The following is a 20,149-nucleotide window of genomic DNA, read 5'->3' as shown; positions in this document are numbered from 1 at the left end:
TCTCTGATGAAGTGAAATCTTGTATCAATGTGTTTGCTTTGATTATGGAACACAGGATTCTTTGCTAAAGCAATTGTTGACTTATTGTCTACATGGATCACAGTTGGATCATCTTGCAAAATTCCAACTATCTTTAACAAATTTCTTAACCAAATTGCATGACAAACACATGAAGCTACGCAACTTATTTTCCCTCACAAGTGGATAATGTCACAATAGGTTGCTTCTTAGAACTCTAAGTAAATGCAGTATTACCAATGATTTAAACATATCCACTAGTGCTCTTTCAATCATTAGTATCTCTAGCCCAGTCACTATCACAATAGCCTTCAAGTTTGAATTCTTTAGATGAAGAATAAAATAACCCATAGTCAAGCATACCTTTGAGGTAATGAAAAATTCTCTTTGTCACTTTCAAATGAGTAGTTGTAGGAGATTTCATAAATCGACTCACCAATCCAACGCTGAAAAGAATATTTGATCGTGTGCAAGTTAAATATCTGAAACTCCCAACCAAACTTTTGAAATATGAAGGATCAACATCATCTTCTTCTTCATATTTAAACAGTTTGGTTTCAGTTTCAATCAGAGTTGTGACAGGCTTACAATTGATTATATTGAACTTCTGATCTAGAATTTCTGTAGTATATCATTCTTGAGAGATGAAAATATCTTCCTTTGACTACTTCACCTTAATGCCAAGATAATATGACATCAACCCTATATCTGTCATTTCAAATTCTTGGGTCATTGCCTTCTTGAGATCTTCAAACATACTTGCACAATTTTCTGTAAAAGTTAAGTCATCCACGTACAAACATACCACCAAACTATCTCCATGACCATTAGCCTTAATATAAAGAGAATGTTCATAAGGACACCTCAAATACTCATTATCAATGAAATATTTGTTGATTCTATTATTCCACATTCTTGGTGCTTGTTTCAATCCGTATAATGCCTTCTTCAATTTTAGAACTTTATCCTCTTGGCCTTTCACAAAATAACCAAGAAGTTGTTCTAAGTAAACTTCTTCTAGATATCCATTCAAAAATGCCGATTTGACATCCATCTAAAAGACCTTCCAATTATTTTAAGCAGCAAGAGCAATTGACAACCTTATGGTTACAAACGAGCAACGGGAGCAAATACTTCATCATAATCAATGCCTTTTCTTTGAGAATATCCTTTTGCAACTAATCTTGCTTTGTATCTCTCCACTTCTCCCTTTTCATTTCTTTTTACCTTGAACACTCATTTGACACCTACTACTTTCTTTCCATTTGGAAGTGTACAAAGTTCCCACATATCATTCTTTTTTATGGTTTTTATCTCTTCATCCACAGCAATCTTCCATTTATCATTTTGCAAAGCTTCTTCAAAATTCAAAGGTTTACTGTCACCAAATAAACAAAAAAGAGTAAGGTTATTAAAACTTTGACTTAATTCTTCAGTTTCATTATATATGTCTCGTAAGCTTCTCATGCCAAGAGGTCCTTCACTTGAACTTGCAGATGATGAAGATGTGCTTTGTTGTGGAGTGATTGGCGATGTTGGTAATGTTGATGGAGAATCAATGTCACTAAGCTCATCATGATTGTCGGGAAAATGCAAAAATTTGTAGTCTTTTGGTTCGTCATTCCAATTCCATGATACTTCTTCATTCCAATTCCATGATGCTTCTTCATCAATCACAACATCTCTGCTTACGATCATCTTCTTTGTAGCAAAATTATAAAGCTTGTAGCCTTTTGAGCTCTAGCCAACAAAAACATATTTCTCACTTTTATTATCAAGCTTACTACACTTTTGATCAGGTATATGCACATAAGTCATGCATCCAAATACTCTCAAATGAGCAATGGATGGTTTTCTTCCTATACATGTTTGTTGAGGAGTTTTGTTTCATAAGCTTCTAGTAGGGGAACGATTTGACAAGTACACTGCACATTCAACAACCTGTGCTCAAAATTCTTTTGGCATCTTCTTACTCTTCAACATGCTTCCAGCCATGTTAAGTATTATTCAGTTCTTCCTTTCAACAATACCATTTTGTTGAGGAGTAAATGGAACTATCATAGGTCGATGAATTCTATTTTCTGCACAAAAGGTTTTGAATCATTTGAAGTGAATTCACCTCCCCTATCTGATCTCAAAGCTTTAATGTAATAACCACTTTCTTTTTCAACAAGAGCTTTAAATCTCTTGAACATATCAAATACTTCTGGTTTCTCCTTGACAAAGTAAACCCAATTTTTTCGACCGAAATCATTAATAAATAATAAGAAATAGTTATTCTTACCAAAAGAACTTGGTTTGATTGATCCACAAAGATCCGTGTGAACTAACTCCAGTGGTCTCCTTGCTCTCAAAGATGATTCTTGTGGAAAACTCTTCCTTGATTGTTTGCCATAAAGACAACCTTCACAAAATTGATCCGGATGTTTGACATATGGCATCCCTTTCACCATGTCTTTCTTTGCTAATAGTCTCAAGCCATCAAAGTTCAAATGCCTAAATCTCAAGTGCCAAATCCAATTTGGATCTTCCAAACATGACTTTAAACATTTAACAACATCAGTTTGAATGTTTAATAGAAACATTCTATTTTTCGTCATTTGCACTTTAGCAATCATTTTGTCATGATTATCTCTTATCAAAAGACTATAATCCTTCATCAAAATATTATAGTCTTTCTCTAAGAGCTGCCCTAAAGTCAAAATGTTGTTCTTCATATTAGGCACATAATAAACATTAGAGATAAACTCATGCTTCCCATTCTTCAAATTGATCAAAATTTTACCTTTTCCTTTAACTGGAATTTTTGTGACATCACCAAAACGATATCGCCACCAACACATTCATCAAGCTCCACAAACATTGATTTACTTCCACACATGTGATTGCTTGCACCACTATCGAGATATCATGCACTGTTTTCATATGTTTCCGCACCTTTGCATGCCAGAAACAATGAGGAATCACTGCTTTCTTCATCTTTCTCAGCATAATTTGCATTTTCTTCAACTCTATTTATGCATTCCCAAGAATAATGGCTGAATTTATGACAATTATAACATTCAACCTGTCTTTTGTCATATTTCCTGTCATTAATTATTTTATCTTTCTCCACTTGACCTCGAATAATGTTGTCTTCCTCAAACTCTTGATGAATTTGAGTTTGAATTACTGTCTTCAAATTTTCTTTGACTGTAGCTTCCTCGACCTCGATCTCTGAATTCACCACGTCCACGATTACCACCACGTCCTCGACCTCAATTGTCTTTTTCTAGGTTGTCTTCCTTGTCTTTTAATTTCAACTTTGACTGAAAAAGTTGCTTAGTTGTCTTATTGTTCTTTTTAAGAAGCTTCTTTTCATGAGCTTGTAAGGAACCCATAAGTTGATCAATGGACATTGTACTCAAATCCTTTGATTCTTCAATAGCTACACGACGAAATTAAATCTTTCATCCAATGAACGAAGTATCTTTTCTACTACTTGTTCATCGCTTATTGTCTCACCAAATCTTTTCATTTCATTTACTACTGCTAGCAATCTTGAAGTATAATCTGAAACTGATTCAGACTCCTTCATATGTAGTGATTTATAATCACCTCTCAATTTTTGAAGGCGAACCTTCTTGACTCGATCTACTCCTTTATATGTATTCTCCAAAATTTGTCATGCTTGATGTGCAATAGTTGCTCAAGAAATTTTCCCAAAATTGGAATCATGAATGGCTTGATGAATGATGGTGAGAGCCTTTTGATCTTCTTTCCTTGTATTTTGTAAAGCTTCTTGTTGAGCTTGATTCAAAGCTGCACCACTTTTTGGTTCTTCATAACCATTACTAACAATGTCCCATACATCTTGTGAACCAAGTAGAGATTTCATTCAAATACACCAATGTAACTGCTATAATTTTCTTTCGTAAGTCGAGGTACTTGGAAGGGAACTAAATTGTTGTTTGCCATTTGCAAAAATAATTTTTTTAACTCCAAATTCAAGCTCTGATACCACTTTGTTGTAAGCGTGTGATAAACACCCAAATAAACAATCACCAAGTAGAATATTTGAGAGAAAACAAAAACTTATTAAAAGACTTTTTGTGTCTATTCAACTCACATTTAGATGATTTAGATTACAACATTTCAATCCTATTTATAGGATTGTCATGAGAATAACTCATATCACAACTAAATACAACAAATTAAATCCTACACTTAAATAATGTGAAACTCTTACTAAATTAATCATGACATTTTTATCTCACATCCTTCTCTAACTCGCATAAATTAACTCATATGTAACTTATATATTTAAAACACGTTTAATCTTCAACATAATGGCCCAAATCCTACCAAAACTTGCCATGTGGAAGATCGGAAATTTTCTGAATGACCAGAGGTTCTAAAACAAAAAATAATATTATTTAACCAAAGTTAAACCCGATATCCTCAATTTAGCAGATTAAGAAAAAAATTGGTAAATTCATGTACAACCCTATTTTTCATAATAAAATTTCACAAATACTAGCTCAAATTCATGCATTTCATGGCATGAATTAATCATCATACCGCTTATTAATTAACACAATTCCTCCACTCGATTTACATCAACACATTGTCATTGACAACTTTAAATTACAACTCAAAATCTCCCTCCCCGGTACTATAGAATTTTAAATCTAAGAAATCATTGAAGACCCCCTATGGTTCCACTCCGCACTTAACTTTACGAGTAATTTTTAGAGGGATGCACGAAAGCAAAAATAATTTGATTCGGGGGATTTGACTCTCCATTTCGACATCGATCACACATGACATCTATTTCATTTCAACAACCCCAAAGGAATCTCAAGTTTTCCATCTCCAGAGTTTAGAAACTTTGATTCAACAATCTTCTTTGCAGCTGATACAACTTATAGTGTGTAGATTTCCAAGAGATAAAGAACTTTATCTTTCATCATATTTAAGCAGCAAAAAGAGAAAAAAAAAGGAGATTGCTACATGTATACGCATTTAAAATGCTCACAGAGGCAGAATTATTTATAAAAGAAAATTTTCCTGATTAATATACATAATATATAGATATTTCATGTTCTTATATAGTTCTTTTGTGTTGCATTTGATCTATATAATATTACATATAACTAGAAGAAGGGAAAACGTAAAAAAGGATCAAATCAACAGCATCCCCTAAGAGTTCTTGTCCTTATATATATCTATATGATAATTATAGGCTAAAAAAGACTATAAATTAAGGACTACACTTTCTATATATAGAGGGGAAAAATTGCTGGCCTAAGAATCTAAACTAAACCATTTCAAACACTATTTTTCGTTCCCCTTTCTTAATGCAAAGGTTCACGGTTGTTGATTGGTGGCTTGCGGTGAGCCCACTCCTTATAATCTTTGTGCATCAAATTGGCTATCTCTCTGGCGGCCTTGAGAAGCCTTTGACTCTCGTCATCTCTTGCCAAGATGACCCTCTTCGAGTTCGTCCATTTCACCTTATAAACATGTTGAGAAATTTTTGATCTTTTTGCGTCGATAGTCTCCTGCTCAAGAATTAACAAAACTTATCTAACTTATAACTCAGCTAGTTACTACATTATTTAGTAACCTTCCTTAAAGAGCCGGACATTCGAATTGGAGCGGAAAAAAAATTGAGAGAGAGGGAAAAGAAAGGAGACCTGATCATGGTTTACTTGAGAGGTTTGACGAGCCTTGTTTGAACTCTTTTTGTACAATCCTGCATGAAACAATATGAATGGCTAAATATATATTAACAAGTGTACATATTCATCATTTTGAGTACTAGTTATTCAAGTTTTGGTAATCATGTATAAAGATGGATAAGCTCTTAAAGTGTAGAAAAATGAACTTTGGAGAAGGAAACTTTGATGGTATTACAAAATAAATTTATTCATCATCATATATATATATATATATATATATATATATATTAGATATATAATATATATCAATGGACCCATTTTACTAGCCAACACAAAACCAAAAAAAAAAATATAATAATAATAATAATAAAGATCCTATAAAAAAAAAGGAGGTCCAAAATGTGTTTTTTTTCTTTTCCTCATTGCCCTAGCTATAGCTAACTAAATGATCAGTTATGTCTAGGAGGGTGGTGTAAAGGTCCTTTATAATCAGCACCAAATGTTACAAAACTAGCAGCATTGAGCATCTTAGCATCATTATTTTTACAATTTTTGACACCCAATTTTTTTCTACTAACTCCAAAATCTCCGTTTTGATCTTCAAAGTTGGATGTTCTATCATTTTGGTTTGCACCTGAAATTCTTGAGCTTTCTTCATCTTCTTGTCTTTCATAAATTGGAGTAGTGATCCCTTTCTTCACTATTCTCTTCACTTCCACTCTCTTTCTTCCACTCCCCATTTTCCTCAAGCCAATAGCATCAAACCCCACAAGGTTTTTCTCCTAAAAACCAGTAAAATAAAATAGAATAATTAGAAATTTAAGTTTCTAATTTCTCCAAATTGTAAAATTTGTGAAATAAAAAGATTAATTAGTCACCTCTTCATGAGAAGATTCAGAAAGTTCCCCTCCAATAGGTAGAAACGGTTCATCAGTGTAATCTACAAGTAAAGCGAATTTAAAGGGAAGAATATAATTTTGAAAGAATGAAATATTGTTTTGATTGGAAATAAAGTAATTTAAACGTAAATTATTACCTTGAAGAGCATGAGAGAGAGAGTGGGAAAGAGGAGAAATTAGAAAAAGAAGCCAAATGGTTAAGCTCAAGAATGGTATTTTGAACATCTTCTTCATATTGGTATCACTTTGGGTTTTGTTGAGTAGTTTCCAGTTTTGATTTTGAAGTTTTTTTTCTTTTTTTTTTTTTATCAAAAGAGAGGGGAAAAGAGTGAGATCCTTGAATGGTATTTTATAAACAGTGTTGGGGTGAAAGGCAAAAAGAGTCAAAGCTTTTCTAGGGTTTCCAATCACCAACCCTAAAAAAATACTTTTTTTTTTCTTGGTACCTGCATTAGCTTAGAAAATCTAAACAAAGTTACAAAACAAAACAAAACCCAAATTTTGATTTACAAAAACCAAATCATGAGAAGATAATTTTTTTATTAACAAAAAGGGGAAAAGAAAATGTATTCTTTGATTCCATATAGCCTTCAATTAATTGAATAAAGTATTATCTTTGGACAAAAAGCTTGGGTTTCCCATTACCATGCATGCTTAGGGATACTTCTCTCTTTCATTTTCTTTCATTTTTTTAGAGAATCTTTCTTTCAATTGTTATTATTTTTGATACTATGGCATGCCCAATCAAATCTCATTCTATTATAATATTTATATTATACATAAATTACCATTTGGATGGTAAAATTACAATTTCATTTTATTTTTCTTCTTTCAGAAAGTGGAACAAGACAGTCATAAGTACTACATATACTTTTCTTTTCATTTTTCATGAATTCTTAAAATCTTAGCAAATTTTGAAAATCAAAATAATGTTGCTTAAAAGCTATTTTAGTATATATGAAGCTTGTGTTTGAGGATTTTTCATAAGCTCACCATCTTTAGACATATTACCTTCTCTCACACCCACACCCACGATTAATGGTACAATAAAACTCTATGTTCATGTAATAAGATACCAAAGCTTGTGTTGGGAATGCAATTAAAATTTTACATTGTTAGATAAAGGGATATTAATCGTGTATATAAGTAAGAAACAACAATCTTTAATGGTATAGATAAAACAAAAAACAAAATCATTAGAATACTTATGCCCAAAAAGTGGTATTATAGATAACGAGCTTCGGTAACATACTTATAATAATAAATCTATTGTTGAACTTTCGAATAGAAAATATCCTCTAGTCAAGAGTTAACCTAGGTTAAAAAGTAATATATGCTCAAATATAATATGGAGATCTTGTAATGGTCGACTAGATAAAGGGATGATCATGAGTACATAAACAAGAACCTAGTGTTGACTATTTTAAGAGGAGGTTTGAAATGGTATTTCGTTCAAAGAAATATATTGTTAAGAATGTTGCCAAAATCTCGAAATGGCTAGATAAAGAGATGATCATGAACACATAAATAAAAACAACTAGATATCAAAGGGTAATTTGGATGAAATAAGTAAACAATATTATAGCATTTCCAAGATATTTAGATATTTAGATGGTACTAACAACCCAATTTAATAAAATAAATAAATAAAAGATGAGAAACCCAAGTTAGTGGGGCACATTGAAGATCTAGATTGAAACGATGGAGATTATTGATTACAATCTTTATAATATGTGAACCTTTTGCATTACTAGTGCAATAGCAATTTTGTGAAGGCGTGCTTGGTTTAAATTATTTTGAAAATTGCTTTCTATTTGTTTTTTTTTTTTTCTTTTGGGTGGCGGATTTATTCTCTCAAATGTATGTTCTTTTTGTTCTTGAACAACTGAATTTGGGCTCTTCTTAATTTATAAATAGTTTTTTAATAAATAATTTACAAAAAGAGTAATTTTGAAAGGTTGAAATCACCTATCTGATTGAAATTTTACTTTAAAACAGTAAAACATGTTTCTAATTATTCAAAAAATATATTTTAGTTTATAATATGAAAACTATTTGAATTAAATTAAAAGTTACTTCTAGACGTGTCCATATAATTTGCAATTCACACTTTATCACTACGGCAAGTCTTTTCGGACGTTTAGAGATACAAAAACAAATCCAATGATTTTGCATAGTTGGATCTTTATAAAGGGAGGTTCCTCCTTTTTGCAGACTTAGTGTTTGGTATGATAGTGTATTCTTTCATTTTTGTAAATGCAATTTGTTAACTTCATAAAAAGAATAGTAAATATTTAGCTTCAAAGCCAAGTTCTAAATATGTAGTTAGTTACTTGTTTAAGTTTCAATAACTTCTATCACGGATACAGAATGCACAACCATATAGGGGTTACTTGTTCTAACTAATTTGTAAGAATTTTAAATTTCTTACTTTTTATTTATTTTTATCAATATTTTAAAAAGTCAAAGATAAGTTTTTGAAACTAATAAAAACATAATATTAAATTATTATTTTTAGAAGAATTTGGTTAAAAATTTAACTATTTTACTTAACTAAAGAAGATTAAGTGACTGTTAAAAAGAAAAGAAAATGAGTTTAGTTTTCAGAAAGAAAAAGAAAAAAAAAAACCAAAGGCTAAGTAGCTATCATATGGGTCTTAGGGTTTGTTATTACTTGAAGATGTTTTTTTGAGCAAATTTTTCTTTTTTTTTTTTTTTTTTTTTTTTTTTTTTTTTGAGCAAGTTATTACTTGAAGATGTTGCATTTTGGATTCTTATTTTTCACTTTTTCAGAATCACATGTTTTAAACTAGGACTTTGTTTTTATATATTATAAATTCAAGATATATTTGGTGATTTCACGATCACAACTATTATTACTATAATCTCAAGTTGAAGCCAAAACACACAGCTAGCTAGGGCCTAATAAATGTGAAAATATTAGTAGCTAGGTCAATGCTTGGAAGAGGTCTAAGTCAGAGATTTGGTCCTAAAGAGCACATTTACATAAATGGGAATGTTGTTTAAAATATTAATTCACTTAATTATGGTCTTGTTTTATTTAGTTAATTAATTTGTCTCTCCTTTCTCATTATATTGTGGTTAGGGTTTTTGTGGTCAAACTTTCTTTTTCCTCTTTTCAAGTTTAGGGGCATCAGAATCTTTTTTGGGTGAGTCAATTGGTTTACACACAGCTGTTCATGTTTCAACTTTACAAGGCCAATTTTTACTTTCTCCCCCAAAACCTAGCACTTTCTACCTATATTCTTTTTGTATAGATGTGATAATTTCATGTAACTTTCAATTTCATTCAATTTTGCTTCTACATTTATATTTATTTTATCACTAAGATATATATGTTTTAGAACTAAAGAGAATCTAATATTGAATACACTTTGAGGTGGGAGTGTTGAGTATTATTTATTTTATACTTTCTCAATTGTATTGAATATATACTTTGAAGTGAGAGGATGACGAGAATAGTAAAAGGGTGTCCTTCTAATAAGAATGTTTGGATGCACCTACTAACCTAAGTCGTTTATATTTTTCCATGGCCACTACTTAATTCAAAAGTATATTGTTGATATAAGAGATATATAAAAGAAATAATTAATATTCTAAAGAGCTAGGGTTAGAGATGTTTTTCTGTTTGGTGAAACTCATCTAAAATTTCTTCAATTCTCACATAAAAACAATAGATTTTAAGAAATGAAGCTTGAGCTTATTCATGAAGCCATTTACTTTCATATAATATCCATAAGGAGCCAAATTAGTAAATTCAGTTTTACTTAAAATATAAAGAAATATAATGGTCCCATTAATTCTATAGCACCCACCTAATTATGTTTTTTTTTTATTTTATTATTATTGTTATTATTATTTTTGCATTAAGTATATTTGTACTGGAATTGAGAAAGACCCACTACCGTTATTAATATAAATATAATATAAATTAATGGTGATCAAAACAATAAACTTTGTTTTTACCAAATGAGCTTAACTGATAGCACTACCAATATATTGTTTTTCTTTTTCTTTTTTCTTTTTTCTTTTTTTTTTTTTTTTTTGTAAAAAAGCCGTACAATTCATTTTATTTGAGTCTGTTATTTTATTTTCTAAGTATGTTGTAACAAATGTATATGTGTGTGTATATAATGGAAACATATATAGAAAAAATGTATTATATTATAATTATATTTAACTAGAACATGTATTGTTTGCTAAACGGAGCATAATTATTCAACTTACACCAAACATTTAATATCAGCCCAGGGCAAGAAGTTTATTCCCTCCACCCAATATATGTTAATAAAAAGGGGGAGGGGGGAAATCTAATATTATGGCTCTCTATCTCTCCTAAATCAAACCTTTCTTTGAGCTTGAGAATGACTGACCACACTTGTACCTCTCACATATTTTCACTTACAAAATTGAGTCTTCTAAAAATATAATAAACCAGTAAAATATTTATATGGTATAGATCAATTTTAAAAACTAAAAAAAGCCCACAAATCCATGTTAAAAAATACCAAAAATGTCTTGTCAACACTTGATTAACTGGCCACATGTGCTCATATAATTCTTCTTCTAAACGATCATGATACGTGATTATGTAGGAGACGATACACGATTGTGTAGTTCTTTTTAACGATGAAAAAAATGTTTTTATGTAATTCTTCTTCTAAACGGTCATGATACGTGATCGCGTAGGAAATTATACACGATTGTGCAAGAGATGATACATGATCGTGTAGTTCTTTTTAACGATGGAAAAAAATGTTTCATGTAATTTTTCTTCTAAACGATCATGATACGCGATCATGTAGGAAATTATATATGATCGTGTAGGAGAAGATACATGATTGTGTGTTCTTTTTAACGATGGAAAAATATTTCGTGTAATTCTTCTTCTAAACAATCATGTTAAGCAATCATGTAAGAAATGATACATGATCATGTAGGAAATGATACATAGATCATATCAAAGTGATATTTAAACGATCTTGATATTTTGGAACATGGGTTATAAGAAATAAATAGAAGATGAAGAAAGAAAGAAAAAAAAGATAAATAAAAATAGAAAAAAGAAAATCTTGGAAGAATTTTATATTTTATTTGTCCAAAAGGAGATGAATAGAGGAGCTGAAGAAATTTGCAAGAAAAGATGAATAAATTGCAAACAAGAAGAAGGAAAAGAAGTGATGAATCATCTGCAATATCTAAGGAAAATATGAAAATTATAAAAAAAAATCTACTGCAACTTCATAAGCTTCTTCATTTTGTTTCATGAACCGTAAATATTTTAAAATAAGTATTTATATATAACTTAAATGTATTAATATAAATTGATCCAATAAGTAAGCGATAAAAGTTTTGGAAACAAACATAAAATTAATGAAAACTACCATTCTAGTTTGATTCATAATGCACAAGTTTATATGATAGATTCCTATTTTTAAGTTCTTAGATTGTATCTTTTTAGTTATTGAAGTTTTAAAAATAACTAATAACTTTATATTATTAATTTAAATAATTGTATGACATTTTAAATTATAATAATAATTTCTAAAAATCATATTTTTCTAGAACTATTTTTTTAATTTTAAATATCATATAATTATTAAAAAATTACTTCAAGAATTTTTTAAATATAATTTTAAAACTTAAGGATTAAAAAGATATATTTTAAAAATTCGACGATGAAATGAGTCTATTTTTATAAGACTAAAATTGTGCATTTTTGAAATTCGGGAACTAAACATAAATTTTCTTAATTCTTTAAAACCTAAGAAATAAATATGCAATTTTTGTTAATACTATTAAATCATTTACGATATGGTTATTGTGTGCGTAAACAAAGATTTATAAATAATGTATAAATAATTTCTATGACGATATATCTTTTGAGTTGTAGCGGAATAGTAATAATAAATCATAAACTTCTGCTATAGTTCTTGAAATTGATTTGTGTAAAATGTCACGTATATCTTCCGATTTTTATTTTTTACGATGGGAAATACAACATGTTAATTCTTTGATTTTAAATTATCTTCAAGATTTCTATTAATAGTTTAAAATTTTGATGGTTGAAATAGATTTTTTTCAAAGCCTAGGTCAAACATAAATGAAATATAACATAAAGCTGGGTATGCATTACATCTCTAAACCCTTTAAAAAACACAAACTTACTATTTTAGTCATACTTTTTTAATAACCTACTATTTATATCTTAATTCTACCATATTGCATATAAACATCCCGAGCTGAAAACTTTGAAAGTTTTAGTTTTCTTGTATATCGAAGTAAGATTCATTTTCAGAAATAGAAAAATAAACTAAAATATTTATAAAATATGGTAAAATATCGCAATCTATCTATAATGGAAAACTGTAGATCAAGATAGACTACATGTATTATGATGGATAGAGATAGTAGTCTATCTTGATCTATCATGGTCTATCACATATAAGTGGTAATATTTTATTATATTTTTAATATTGTAAATATAATGATATATTATAAATGTAGATATCCATAACCTACATAAGTTACAATTTTCATATAACTCTCACATTCAATTCCATATTGTAACATCCATCCCCATTGAATTCCATGATGTAACCTATACCATAAGATGTCCTATAAATAGAGGAGTGTGGTGCCTTTGTAAGACACACCAATTGTCTTCTCTTCTTCCTCTCTTCTCTATTCTTCTCTTTGTTTGCTTCATTATCCATTATCCTTTATTTCATAACACGTTATCAGCACGACACTCTACAATTTTATTATTTACAAAAGGTAGGTTATAATATTAGTTTGTTTTTTATGGTATTTGTGAATATTGCATGAAACAATCCATGCATACATCATGCATAGTTTAAATGTTTGAGAATGTAATATTTTATACCTATTGCATGTTGTAATTTTACATATTATGTTTACATGGTTATTGTTTGTTAAAAAATAATATTTTTAGTTCATGATAAGATTATGATTTAGTTCATCTTTAATCTTTTTATGATTTATGTGATTGTTTATGTTTGGTTCTTATATCAATTATTTTAAGATCAATGTATAGTTTATGGGTTCTTTATAATTTGTGTTTATAATTTAGTTGTTTACTTTCTATTAGTATAAGTTTTGTAATTGTTTTTATGATCTAAATGCTTTTATCAATTTACTTAAGTATGTTGTAAAATTAACATTTTTGGTGTGTATTGTTGTTAATTTTCCATAATATGTATATGTAATTTTTAATTTTAATTATTGTACATTAACATGCTTGTTTTGAATTATTATATATGGGTTCCATTGATTTTTGTATCATGTGCATAATATGATATTTATCTAAGTTGTCTTAGAATGCATGTTTGACATGTTTATTAAATTTCTAATATAAGTTAGTTTATTTGTTCTTTGTTATAGTTTTACCATGTCAAGTCTTACCAAATTAGAATTTCTAGCTCTTGATATCAATGGTGATAATTATTTATCATGGGTGCTTGATGCTGAAATTCATTTGGATGCCATGAATCTTGGAGAAACGATTAAAGAAGAAAACACGACTTCAAGTCAAGAAAAGACGAAAGTCATGATTTTCCTTCGACGTCATCTTCATGAGGGACTAAAGATTGAATATCTTACGATAAAAGATCCCTATGAACTATGACAAAGTTTAAAAGAAAGGTATAATCATAAAAAAAGTGTGATTTTTCCTAAAGCTCAATATGATTGGATGCACTTAAGGTTGCAAGATTTTAAATCAGTAAGTGATTATAACTCCGCATTATTTAAAATTTGTTCAAAATTATTATTATGTAGAGAAAAAATTACTGATGAAAATATGTTAGAGAAAACCTTTTCAACATTTCATGTCTCGAATATGCTCCTACAACAGCAATATCGAGAAAGAGGTTTTAAAAAGTATTCCGAACTCATATCATGTCTTCTTGTGGCTGAATAAAATAATGAGTTATTAATGAAAAACCATGAATCTCGACCAACTGGAGCAACACCATTCCCTGAAGCGAATGTTGTATTTTTAAATAATATTAATGGTCGAGGTTGAGGTCGTGGTCGTAATCGTGGCCGAGGTCGTGACCGTGGTAGAGGAAGAAGTAATTATACTTACGTGGTAATAATCATTTAGATTTCAAGAAAACCACAAATCATGATCATAGAAGGAAGACTCCACAAAATAAGAAAATTAAAAGTAGTGAAAATCAATACTTTCGTTGTGGTATGAATGGTCGTTGGACTCGTACTTGTCGTACATCCAAGCACTTAGTCGACCTCTATCAAGCTTCATTGAAGGAAAAAGGGAAGAATGTGGAAGTAAACTTTGCCTATCAAGATGATGTATTTGACCCTTCCAACATGACCCATTTAGATGTGGCGAACTTCTTTGAGTCTCGTGAAGAGAAAAATGATGTTAATAAAGGAGTGGCAAATACTTTCTTTAATTATGATTATGTCCAAAACTAATATTTGCATTATGTTTTCTCTATTTAACATTTACCAGTTTATATACATTATTTACATTTCAAGGTTAGTTTTTTTTTTCCTTTTTACCAAGAGACTTATTGTAATCGTTTTTTTTTTTTTTTAATGAAGAGTTATGGACATTTCTCATATTTTGGCTGATTCAAAGATGAATAATGAAGACTTATGTTTGGAAGATAGTGCAACTACGCACACAATACTTAAAAGTAAAAATTATTTTTCTACATTGACAATGCTTGAAGCAAATGTCAATACAATATCAGGTTCTACAAACTTGAATGAAGGTTTTGGTATAGCAAACCTTATTTTGCCTAGAGGAACAAAATTCACAATTAATAATGCTTTATTCTCTAGTAAGTCAAAAAGAAACTTATCGAGTTTCAAAGATATACGTCAAAATGGCTATCATGTTGAAACTAACGATAAAAATAATATAGAATATCTTTATATTACATTTATTGTTTCACATGAGAAGCATATATTAGAAACATTGTCTGCCTTTTCTTTTGGATTATATTATACTTATATACGAGTAATTAAAATATATGTCACCATGAACCCGAAGTTGACAAAGGATTACGAAGACAACATTCATAAAACAGAACAAAAATTGTTTATAGCATTTTTCCAAACAACTATTGATGGAATTTGACAACGCTTTTCAAATGTAACAAAAAATGCTACAAAATTTTTTTATAGCATTTTTGAAATGTTATTAAAACGCTGTTGAAACCTTTTTATAGCGCTTTTCTAACGCAAAACAAAACGCTATAAAACATCTTCTATAGCATTTTTCCAATGTTATTGAAAATGCTATTGAAAGTTTATAGCGATTTTTCGATGCAATAAAAACCGTTATAAAATGTTTCGATAACGTTTTTTCTCATGTTATAAAAAGCATTTAGAGCATAATATTTGTGCTATCGCTGGCGACATATTATATCTGTTTGCATAGCATTGAAAAAACGCTATGAAAAGTCATGGACTTTCAATAACATCGGCTACGACAGCATTTCGAAAACGCTATCGAAAATCATCTTGTAGTGGTAGTAATGTTTTTCAAAAAATTTTAATTAGAAAAAAAAAAAAAGATTGGCCACAATGACATTATAAAACATTGATTCTAAATATAGTGGCTATTAACGTGGTAGTTGATAGTTGGAGTACATTTGAGTTTAGATCGTAGGATAGGGGGTATCTCTTTCATTTTTCATGATTAAAAATGTTTTTGAAAAATAGGATTCAAAATTTACTTTTCGGCAAGAAAATAATCACTTCTTATATTCAGAGAAAAGATCGTTTTATGAGATATACGAAAGGAAAAATGATGTCATTTCTTTTTTTTTCTTCTTTTAAAAGAAGTACTACTTCCACACACATACAATTAGTTTAAGCAATGTAGTCTAAGTTGCATTTAAGTTTTGTGCTCTCTATTTCTATACTAACATACAAAAGTAAAATAAATTTTGACGTGAAACTTTTTAATTAACTTAAGTTTTTTATTTAAAAAATTGTAAAAAATATAACATTTGACAAAATATTTACATTTCATAAAAGAATAAAGGTAATGAATTTTGTTTTTCTAATGGTATTATTTTATGGAGTGTAAATAGTTTATCAACTTTTTTTTGAAAAAAAATTCTTTTTATTTTTTATTTTTTCATTTATTTATGTATTGTTAGATAGTTTTCTAATGAAAAAAACAAGAAACATGCTACAGCGGAATAACAAGGATCATGCTTTACTTTATATGCATCTAAACGATTTAGAAGTTGACAAACATGTGCTATGCAATGAACCTAAACGAAGAGCATAAAAGGTAATCGATGAACTTACCTTTTATAGTTTTGAACTTCTTCTTTGATCCAAAGCTTCTTCTTTGCCTGAATATCACGAGCAAGGACAACCACTGAGTTGACCTACTAAGCTCAGGACCAAGAATGGAGTTGTGGGACTCGATTTTATGAAGTTAAATTTTAGAGAAAAAGGAAGGAAGTAGTGTATCGTTTAGGTAGTTTTTCAGAAAAACATCATCCTCTCTCATTCTATAATGAAAAATGTTTTATATGATATTTACATGGAAATTGCATGCAAATTATTTCATATAATCTCAACACCTAATTAATCCATTAACTCTTTAATGGAATTAGTGGCTTCTAATTCACAATCGGCTGCCACATTACCCACTAACTTTTAGTTAATTAAGTGATTAGTCAAAATGATATTTTGGTCAATTGACCAATTAAGTCAAAGTCAAACATTGACTTTTCTTAGTCAAAAGTCAATTTTTTGACTTTTTACTATTTTTCCCGTCTTGACTAATCCTAACCTCTCGAGTATGAATCCGCATTCATTTTTCTAAAATTCAAATCATATTTGAATATAAACCCGGTCAAAGTTTTGTTTCTCAAAGTTAAAAGTCAACAAGTTGACTTTTACAACTTTGACCGTTTCAAAACTTTTCAAGCTTTTAAATATGAATCTATATTCATATTTATTTAAATCATATTTAAACACAAAACTTAAAGTTCATTTCTACCGACTTATATCTTATATATTTGTCGGTTTCTCTCTCTTTTCTTAATTCGAACAATTCGAGTTACTTCAGCATTTGGTTCTTAGTTGAATCCATATGAGCTAGTAGGGGAACCTAATGGACCTATAGATCATGGGCTCCAACGATTCGAGATTAACTGGCTAAACTCTTTTAGACCAATCTTAATCAACATTCGTTAACTAAAGAGTCATTCCACTAAAGACTCTTAGTTGCACTCCCTTCACTATAGATATATTTCTGTCCATTTGATATAACCATGATGAGTAAGTTGATCCTTCACAGGTTGTTCATAATCTTGGCTGGGTCAAAATACTGTTTTACTCTCGAGATTACATCTTGCTCTTCAAGACCCACTGATCCACTATTGAATAATTGGTTTAAGGTCCAACCTATAAACCTAAATCCTTCTCGAGCCAATGAGAAGGTGGGGGCCCTTGTTTAAGACTTGGATTTAGTCTTTAAGGGAACAACCTATCTACTATCCCAGAAATGGGTAGGAGTGAATATCATCTTGCACCCTATGTCCCTAGCTATCCACTCGGTCTTATCCCTGAAATGGAAGGTTATTGGGCCAACGATGATGAGCTGCCCTTACCTATGCAGATCTAAGGATACTACTGAATGAACAGAAGTTCATAGTTAGCTCAGGATTAAGATCAAGTTACCTAGGTCATCATAATTAAAATAGTCAGTTTATAGTTTACGGTGTTATAACAAAAAGTGACTATTTTGTGGTTCCGATCTTATGCAAACCATTTACATAGGATGTCTCCGCTCCCATCTCTCTACATGAACGATTCAGGATTACATCGTTTATACTAACTACGGAGCAGGACGCATCCATAGTGTTTATCCATAATAATGCGTCCAACCTTATTCATACACTATAGACTATTTGGACTATTAACTTGAACTTAATCCATGTTTATGTCTATACATAAAGTTCAAGTGTATTTGACAAACTCAATAAAATAGCCTCGAGACCTTAACTTATTGGTTTTATGATTATAACATTCAATAATAGAATTTATTGAATCAAATAACAAAGTACGAGTTTTATGACACAAATTCCAACATTTTCTTGGTTTTTTGGAGAATTTTTAATTATGTTTTAAATCAAAATTTGAAAAACATTAATCTAAATTAGGATTTTTTAAAAAATTTAACAAATCAGCAAAATATTTAAATTGTATAGAACGATTTTAAAAAGGGAAAAAGTCTACAGGCCCACAATGAAAAATACAAAATAATGTCCCAGTCAACACGTGATTAATCAGTCACATGTGCACGTGTAATTCCTTTTCTAAATGATCATGATATGCGATTATGTAGGCGACGATACACGATTGTGTAGTTCTTTTTAACGATGGGAAAAATATTTCGTGTAATTCTTATTTTAAACGATCGTGAACTAAGATCGTTTAGAGATAATTGTACAGACATGCTTACTAGGAGCTAAATGATCGTGTATCAAGATCTAAACTATTTTTGTTTAAGATCAGGTACCAAATATGTACCAAGATGTTTTATATTTGGTACGCGATCTTGTAGCAATATCGTTTAGATTTTGTACATGATCATGTACCAAGGTCTAAACGATTGTGTACAAATATCTAAATGATTTTTGTTCAAGATCGTGTACCAAAATATTTTATATTTGGTACACGATCTTGTACCAATATCGTTTAGATTTTGGACACAATCATGTACCAATATCTAAACGATTGTTGTTCAAGATCGTGTATATTTGGTACACGATCTTCTTGAACCAAGATCATTTAGATCTTGGTACATGATCATTTAGATTTGGAAGAGGAAATACATGAGAGATGATGAAGATCGTTTACCAAGTGGGAATCTGAAGAAGTGAAAAGTAGAATAAGGAAGAAATTTTAGAAGATGAAATGAAGAAATCACAAACAAGAACAAGTGGGAAATGAAGAAAAATAAGTAATAATATGAAGAAATTAATAATATGAATAGGAAATGAATAAATTGCAAAGCAGAAGAAGAAAAAGAAGTAAAAAATCATCTGCAATATTCAAGGACAAACTTGAAAATTGTGAAAATATCATGGGCTTCTTGATTTTGTCACATGGGCAGTAAATTTTTTTGTGTTTTATTATATTTATGAAAATTAAACTTTGAATTATTTGATAACCAATTGATCTTAATTATAAAAATTAACTTTCTTAAATCACCAATTCAACCCAAAAGTTGAACCTAGGAAGTGAAGATAAATTTAATTAATATAATGTGGAAGTGAAGATAAATTTAATTAATATAATATCTGACATGCTAGAAAACTTTTATAACATCTTTAAATCACCAACTCAACTTAAAAGCATAAGCTAGTAGGTGAAGTCAAATTTAATATAATATCTAATAAACTTTAGACCACTATTTTCACTTTAAAATTTTAATGTTTTTTAATGCACATGTACCAAATATTTTCAAAAATAAAATCAAGGTTTCGAAAGCTAAGAAAAGTACCATTAAAAAATTAATCT

At 29.6% G+C, this 20,149-nt stretch overlaps 1 protein-coding gene across 1 annotated transcript; it reads right to left on the bottom strand.

The window, feature by feature from the left end:
- Positions 1–5,048: 5,048 nt before the first annotated feature.
- On the bottom strand, positions 5,049–6,919 carry LOC103495712 (uncharacterized). The gene is made up of 5 exons (XM_008457342.3): positions 6,718–6,919; positions 6,560–6,621; positions 6,316–6,463; positions 5,697–5,755; positions 5,049–5,561 (listed from the first exon to the last, which is right to left on the bottom strand). The coding sequence occupies exons 1-5, from the start codon at positions 6,812–6,814 to the stop codon at positions 5,355–5,357; spliced, it is 573 nt and encodes a 190-aa protein (XP_008455564.1). The 5' UTR covers positions 6,815–6,919; the 3' UTR covers positions 5,049–5,354.
- Between the last annotated feature and the right edge of the window lie 13,230 nt (positions 6,920–20,149).

Source organism: Cucumis melo, chromosome 7 (assembly GCF_025177605.1).
Source record: "Cucumis melo cultivar AY chromosome 7, USDA_Cmelo_AY_1.0, whole genome shotgun sequence".
In the NCBI taxonomy this organism is placed as follows: Eukaryota; Viridiplantae; Streptophyta; class Magnoliopsida; order Cucurbitales; family Cucurbitaceae; genus Cucumis; species Cucumis melo.
Note: the sequence above shows the minus strand (reverse complement) of the source record. Positions and strands in the feature narration are given on the sequence as shown.